The following is a 7,878-nucleotide window of genomic DNA, read 5'->3' as shown; positions in this document are numbered from 1 at the left end:
CACAGGATGTAGGGTTTTACACCACACTGGCGGCCTGAACCTATATAAATCTTGTGTCTTGTGCCTCTGTAACCATCTGGTTCCTGATTACAGCACCGTCTACCAATAATCTACCACCACGGGCACCCCCTTGATGGACTACCGACCATATTTCGTCGACAGGTATGTTAAGCCTCAGGATCAAAGGTTTCCGACTGAGTGACCCCCCCCCCGATCGACCCCTTTAGGATCACCCGGGGGCTATACCCATTGGGTACGCTCGCGCGCACCCTCAGACCAAGGAATCAGGCCGAGTCTGAGCACGTCTGCCGCCTCTGCTCGGTAATTAGGGGTGGACCCGATCCTTGGCTCCCTCCCGACCTTCGGAGCCAACCAAGGCCGGGGCACAACAAAGGACACCCTAAGCCATCAAGGCTCGGGGGGCTCCTTGAGCACTGCCCCTTCGGTGCGGCTCTGTCATCCGCTCCCCCGATAGGGTCACGCACGGGGCGTGACACAAGAAGACAAGCTTCCCTATGGACTCCAGGGGCTCGGGGGCTCCTGGGCCCACATGTCAGCCCCTTAAGCCGGCCTCCTTCGTCACCAAGAAGCCTCCAGAACATGCACCTACGGGAGGTCGGTCCAAGCCAACACAGCTTGACACTCAGCGTGTTAGAACAGAGCAGTCGGACGATGCCCAAAGCTTCTTCGGCTCCCCAACATCACCACGGGCCACAGAACGCCGCTGCAAGATCCTCCTAGACTCCAACGCTTGTAGACCATAAGCTCAACTCCCCAAAACCGCCATGTACCCGACCTACCTCGAAATGTAAGAGGGGAGAGGATGATTCCAGATAGATCGTTCGAGTCCTCACCATTCCACTCGAGCTCGGCACCGAGAGCAGAGCAACCTAGAGAGGGGCATCGAGAGCTCCTCCACCTCACCCGTCGTCTTCCTCCTCTGTGGCGAGGGGTAAGGCTCCACGGGCGGCAAGGCGTCCCTAGGATCAGCACCAAGCGATCCCCTACCAAATCTCTCTCTTTCTCCTGTACACTCTATTGTAACCACCTAGATTTTAGGTGCTCTTGAGTATAAGGATCATCAGCTGCTGGATGTACGACACCGATTGGCCCGAACTAGGATAAACCGTTGCGTCCCCTCTATGATTCTTGTGTTCTTGAGTTCACCCGAACCACTAGAAACACGCACTCTGACACTACCACGAACAACAATGTTTGCCACGGTTTCGACTCCGCAACACCTGCCAACTGTTTTAGTTTTTCCTAGAATCTGACAGCATATGTGCATTGCGTCATAGATTGGAAAGTGGATTCCTCTTCATTGCCGCAGAAGCCACAGGTCCCTATCTGCTCAATGTGCGAGAAAATTGAATATTTGACACCTAATCCGGACGCCTGTGAACATTTGACATCCAATTCGCGTGTCGTTGAAAATTTGACACTCTGGCTGCGAATTCGTTGAAAACAGGTGTTTTCTCCTCTTTTCTCCATTTAACATTTTTTTTCTTTTTTCTTTTGCTTTCCAAGGCAATGCTGAATGACCAAAGTACCTTGGCCTGCTGTTGCTCGACTATTGCGGCGCCTCTGGCCTACGCCGACAGCCTCCATCAGCGGCGGAGCCGAAGACGGCGGGCTTTGGCTAGCGCCGGCGCCCAGCACCGGCGACCGTCCACGCGCACGCATGGTCGGCTCGTCCAGCATCGACGACCGGCCCCGTGCCCAGCCTGGCCCCGCGCGCGCCCAGCCAGCGGCAGTGCCTCTTCCGGCACCCAGCGGCGGTGGCATGAAGAACAAAGAAGAGCGGCGGCGGCGTGACGAACAGAGCCGAAGAAAAATGAGTACGGGAGAGAGAGATGCGTTCGTTTCTTAGAAGAAATGGATGGATAAAGCTAAGGTACGTTGCCTTGGAAAGCAAAAGAAAAAAGAAAAAATGTTAAATGGAGAAAAGGAGGAGAAAACACCTGTTTTCAACGAATTCGTAGCCAGAGTGTTAAATTTTTAACGACACACGAATTGGATGTCAAATGTTCACAGGCGTCCAAATTGGGTGTCAAATATTCAATTTTCTCTCAATGTGCTGATGATGGAGGTTTGCACGGCAGGGGATAAAATCATGTGAAACCGTCCACCAGAAACCTTCACCTTTGGTGGCACCTTGCATTTCCAAAGTCTGTGCCAACAGGGGTCATGGCTGGCCACCAAATGCGTCGTTGTGCCTCCAGTGCCATGCTGTTGTCGCCGGCGTCCGCCATCGCCACGGCGACGAGCCGATGATGACGAGGGAGACAAGGAATGGAGTTTCGCCTTTCGGTGGAGTTGAGGTTTATCAAGAGGGGTCGGGTCACATCGAATAACAAGTCGGCCATTTATTTATCTCTACTCGTGTTAAGACGAAACTGGAATCGTTCTGCCTCCGACTCCCAGACCTCCCCAGCCCACGCACCCGCCCGACTCCCTCTGTCGTCCTCATCAGGGAAAAAAACGACTCCACGCTTCCTTCGACTCGTCGACCGCTCCAGATCGCGCCGCCGCCGAGCGCCCCAGAGACAGCCGCAGCCATCGCGCGGCGCTTGTGAAGCCCGCCCCAGCCATCGCGCGGCGCTGGTGAAGCCCGCCGCGCGGACCTCGGGCATCGGCTGGAACCCTACGCGCAGCCCGTCCCGCTCGGCGGGAGCTCCACGGGCGGCCGGCGAGAAGCGGCCGCAGCACGTCGAGCAGCAGCAGCTTCTTCAAGTCCTCCACCCTCGCTTGCTGCTGCCACCAGGTGTGCCAACCCCTTCTCTTCCCTTCCCTCCCTCGTCATCGTCGGCTCGTCGCCGTGGCGATGGCGGACGCCGGCGACAACATCATGGCGCTGGTGCACGCGCACCTGGCAGACTCCGCGGTGGCGCCGCCGCGGACGCTGAGGCAGAGGCAGAAGTGGGAGGTAGAATACGCGCGCTACTTCGGCACGCCGCGGCGGGACCCCTCCGCGCCGCCGCCACCAGGGCTCCGCCACATCATCCGCGGCGTCCACCGCCACCAGGGAACCTGGATTCCCGCCTCATGCCCCGCTTCCCTCTACGTCTCCCACCCCAGCCTCCCCTCCGCAGTCCCCGTCCTCACCATCTCCATCGGCGACGTCGTCTTCGTCCGTACCTAAACCCGCTACCTCCATCCAAGTTCTTTATACTCGAGTCGTATCTCGTGTGTTGCTGTTGTGTGACTGATAGTAGATCGTTTAGGTGTCCGCGTCTGTTTAGGGGATTTTAGGAAATGGTTGTCCTGGTTTGGTGTTTAGGTTTTCTTGTTGGCAAAAATTGACTGCTCCGGACTAGTTTTGTCCCAGAACACATAAAATTTTGGTGTGGAGTTTGATCTTTGTAAAATACATGCTAGGAATTAGTGTCCTAGTTTCGTGTCTCAGCAAGTTGCATGCCCGTGTCCAATTTGTGATTTCTAACATATCAAATGAGTCCATTCAATTTCTGGACAAGTGGTGCGCCAAGTTGCATGCCCGTGTCCAATTTGTGATTTCTCAACATATCAAATGAGTCCATTCAATTTCTAGACAAGTGGTGCACCAGATTCTTTATGAACTTTGTTCGGATATAATCTGTGCCATGTTAGCCTGTCTTTCTATGTTGTTCTTTTTAATCATCTTCGTAAATCCTTCTATGTTGATGCCATTGTCTGAGTTAGCTTTGTTTTTTTTTTTTACTTTTTATTAATTTTTTTAATCGAGAATTAAATCTGCTTTTAAAAAGCAAAAAAATCCATACATACTTTTTATTAATCTAATAAGTATCATTGTTTTTTTTTGAATTACCATGCATGGCTGTATGTGCTGTATCTGTTTCTGCAGTTAAGTTCTACAAATAATTGATTTCTCGTATATATTCTATGTGTAATGTTCCGTTCATTATGCTTTTAAAATTCTCAATGGATTGGTACGGATTAATGAATGCATATGCTAGCTTGACATATTCGAGGCTTTACAGCAGAGGAGTTAATATTTCTTAGGCTGGTGTCTTCGATCTATAAAAGGGGATAGCTCATTTATTTGAATGTCTAGGATTGGTTAGTTGAGTGATTCCATTTGTTGCATGATTAGATTTCCTCGCACTCGCAGAAGTTAATTGTGAATATACCATTTAATGTCTGACAAGTGGACTCTATACTATTGGGATTTTATTGATTATTTTGCCACGCGAGTAAAGTTAGTCTTTGGTTTATGATGAATTGTCTGCTACTTTTCTATTGTGAAATTTTGCACCAGTAACTCCTATATGGTTGTTTTTGTTTTGTCACATAATTCCTTTTCTTACTGAACTACTTGCCCATCGCACAGGAGGAGCACTTTGTGTCGATTCTCAACTTCTCTTGGCCTCAGGTTACTTGTGTGACGCAGTGCCCCATCAGAGGTAGCAGGGTGGTATTCGTGAGCTTCTGTGATAAGTCTAAACAGGTAGTCTTTGTGTACCATAAGAATAAGATGTGATTCTACCAGCTAGTCAGTTGAAAGAAATGATATTTAACTGTTGCACTGTTATCTTGCAAGTTTGAATGGAAACTGTTTTAGTGCTTACGAGATGTTTGTATGCATAAATAACTTTGTGATCACTTTTCTAATGACAGAAATTTTATGATGTCTCTGTAGATCCAGAAGTTTGCTGTACGTTTCCCACAGCTCTGTGACGCAGAATCGTTCTTAAGTTGTGTGAAGGTGAGTTTTCTGTACGTTTTCCTGAGGTCAATGATGTAGGGTCATTCTCAGATTGTGTGAAGGTTGAGTCTGTTATATTTCAGATATATCCAAATGCCACTTCTCTAATCCAGTGTCTTTCAGTGTTGCCCATATGCGCATCTATTTGTCATGGATGACTTATGTTTCTTTATGTTCTCTTTTGATGCTCATTAGAGCTTACTGTATCATGTTGTATGTAGCAACTGAAGTCCGTTGAAATGAAGTATCGTGCATTTTTATGTTTACACTAGTGATAGATAGAAACATAAATGAATTCCATGAGCACATTTTGTAATCCCATTTTGACATTCTTGATGGCTTATCTTCATTTCTATTTTAATAAAATCTACATGAAAGAAATGTAACACCATTATTTTTTTTAATATGGATATTTCTTTAATGGAAAAGCAGTATATTTTCATTATAAAAAATATTTGGAACAACGGAGCTTATTTATGTGCTAATACTATCAGAAAACCTAATATTGTTTTTCTAAACTTTTTTATTATAAAACCTTGAAGGATTTTTCATTTTATTATATGACTGCCAGAATTATTAACAGATTAAAGCATTTTGGATGTGTTTTACATTCTACCTCTCTTTTACCAAAGTTTACTTGACATGAAACCACGGTGACGCTACATACCATTGTGAGAAAAAAAAAACCTCATCTGCTGGGGAAAGACTGCCTCACACGTTTTTTTACTCTAGGAAGGAACCTCAGTCAAACTGATCGAAAAAAACCCACTGAACCCAAACTTCGTATATGGACGCACCGGAATTTGGGCTGATCACGACCCATTGGATTGGCTACAACTGCAATTACCACATGTTAGGAGGGCCCAAACCCACCACAAGTGCCACAGGCTGGCCCCTTGCCACTATTTTTTGTGTTGTCGGCAAAGGAGAGATTTTGGGCGCAAACTAACCGCAGTTGCCATAAGCCAGCCCCTACCATTATTGCATTTCCAACGAGGGGATTTTTTTTTGGGTACCAGGTTGGATTTGGAACCCTGGCCAGTGTCTCCCTCAACACTACTACCTATGATAGTTTCATTTGTTCTTGGACGGGTTAGGCAGTGAAATTTAAGTATCAGACTAGGTTTCCTTTTTGCTTGTAAAAGGGTTTTAAAATATTAACCAAGTGTATTTATTTAATAATCATAAAGGAATGCTCATGCGAAACCATGGGCATCATACCGTCTGGAAGTGACTACGTGTGTGAAGATTCATCAGCATCTGAATATATTGCTTCTAATGGACTTCACCACAGGTAAGGATAGAACTTTTTAAGGTTTGTAAGTTGCAAGATGTATTTGTTTTGTGACATAAATGTTCCTAGGCCGGATGATGCTTCAAGCTTTGAGGAGCGAAGTTCTGACCACACAATAGATGCACCACCAATGAGCTACCATGAGGAACCAGACCAGCCTGTTCTTGAACCTCTCAGTGCTAACAACACTAGTAACAGCTACTCTGCTTTCCCTCCTAGTTTCAACGAAATGCTGACAAATTGTTCAATTGATTATGACCAAGGTGAACTAATTTCCAAAAAAGATTTACATTGAAATACAATATCCATATTTTGATTTTGTTGGTCTATAAACTTATTAATACAATGTAAATCTGATACAGAGGAACCCTGTCCATTGGCTGCATCAAAGCTTGCCTTTCAAGAGGTAATGTTGTATCTATTTGAATGTCATGCAAACAGCTGCTGCCGAGAATGTTACTGATACTTTTAAATCATTCAGGTGTATGCACTGGACACTTCTCATGATGGTAAGAATGATTTTAACTTCATCTTTTATCTTAATTGTATCGATGCTCCTCCTCCCTTGATATGTAAGCAATGTTTCTTTGCAGTTGCCAATGAAAAAACGGCTGCTGGTAAAGGAATGGATGCTGGTGAGGGAGTTGATACCAGTATATTAACATATGACATAATGGCACGGATAAAGGTACCGTTCTTATTAAGAATCTTTTGGTCGTTTTTTCCTATTGTCAAGTATTTTGTAAATAGTAACATCATATTTTTCGTCTTCAGACATATATGGCTGATGAATCCTTTAATGGTATGTCTTCCCTTCCTCATGCTGTACATATTCATAAAAAATGAACCATACAACGGTTTCTCACCCTTTCCATTATTCTTGCATATTAACGAAAAATCCAGCATTCTCTTTAGTTGTTACCCATACATTAAGTCCTCATTTTACATAGTAATATTGATTCAGCACTTTTCTTTCTCTAGATATGTTGTTCAAGCTTGATAAAGTCATTGATGAACTTGGTGGTGACATGTCGCTGTAGATAGCAAAACTTCTTCTATGGTGAAGGAATGAAGATCTGTCTGTGGTCATATATACTACTAGAAAAGCAGGCACGCTTCGCTTCACCCTACAGTGCATTTCCCAAAAGTTCAGATTGTGAAGCAATAGTATAAATTACATATGGCTATACATAGTAGATAGTATCTGTATAGATTACATGCCAAGATAAATGTTCGGTACTACCAACCTTTTTTTGCGAACAATTTACAATACATGCACAAAATTTCCATCCAAAGCACAAAAGTTCAAAATACACAATTTGCTACCATGCTCATGTTTATCTAGATATCCAGTTGATTAAATAGTAGCAGATTCTTTCATAGCCAAATGCTTCATAATAGGTGATCACACATATATGCGAACGAAATGCCTCAACGAGTATTCCCGATTATATCCTAGTTGCTGCAAGTGCCCTTGTTGATGCACCTGTATATAAAAGGAAGTATGATCCTTATCAACTACGGACTACCGTGGATGGAAAATCGAAAACTGGATAAATTCCTTTGCAATAATGTTAATGTAGATTCAGTAGTGAAAAATGAAGCTCATTGCAGAGTCCAAATTTATGAAATTTTGATTAGATTTGCACGTTTTTTCCTCAAGCCTTATAGTTAGTACATCTTTTGATGTGTGCCTTAAGATCACGTAACACTTGTCATTCTTCCAAATAATGAGAATCCCTACCGATGTCTTGACACCAAATTGAATCTTGGATCATACACCAACAGAGTCTAGCACGCTCGAGGTCACGAATGACCTAATCACGTAGCAAGTAACTCCGAAATCAGTATGTACTAATCAATTGGTTAATAGAACCGA

At 44.9% G+C, this 7,878-nt stretch overlaps 1 protein-coding gene across 1 annotated transcript; it reads left to right on the top strand.

Annotated features, from left to right (window-relative positions):
- The first annotated feature begins 2,423 nt into the window (after positions 1-2,423).
- On the top strand, positions 2,424-7,340 carry LOC136527317 (protein POOR HOMOLOGOUS SYNAPSIS 1-like). Its single transcript, XM_066520005.1, has 10 exons — positions 2,424-3,130; positions 4,331-4,447; positions 4,640-4,705; positions 5,896-5,999; positions 6,069-6,262; positions 6,362-6,405; positions 6,481-6,508; positions 6,593-6,687; positions 6,774-6,801; positions 6,981-7,340. Exons 1-10 carry the CDS (start codon positions 2,825-2,827, stop codon positions 7,037-7,039), a joined length of 1,041 nt encoding a protein of 346 aa, XP_066376102.1. The 5' UTR covers positions 2,424-2,824; the 3' UTR covers positions 7,040-7,340.
- The last annotated feature ends 538 nt before the right edge of the window (positions 7,341-7,878 follow it).

This window comes from Miscanthus floridulus, chromosome 19, assembly GCF_019320115.1.
Source record: "Miscanthus floridulus cultivar M001 chromosome 19, ASM1932011v1, whole genome shotgun sequence".
Classification (NCBI taxonomy): domain Eukaryota; kingdom Viridiplantae; phylum Streptophyta; class Magnoliopsida; order Poales; family Poaceae; genus Miscanthus; species Miscanthus floridulus.
This window is presented reverse-complemented; position numbering and strand designations above follow the sequence as displayed.

Bases quoted from the DNA above. Each gene is read 5' to 3' on its own strand.
- LOC136527317 (XM_066520005.1), top strand. From the start codon at position 2,825: ATGGCGGACGCCGGCGACAACATCATGGCGCTGGTGCACGCGCACCTG. The intron at 6,000-6,068 runs GTAAGGATAGAA...AAATGTTCCTAG, and splicing joins TCTAATGGACTTCACCACAG to GCCGGATGATGCTTCAAGCT. The intron at 6,263-6,361 runs GTGAACTAATTT...AATCTGATACAG, and splicing joins TTCAATTGATTATGACCAAG to AGGAACCCTGTCCATTGGCT.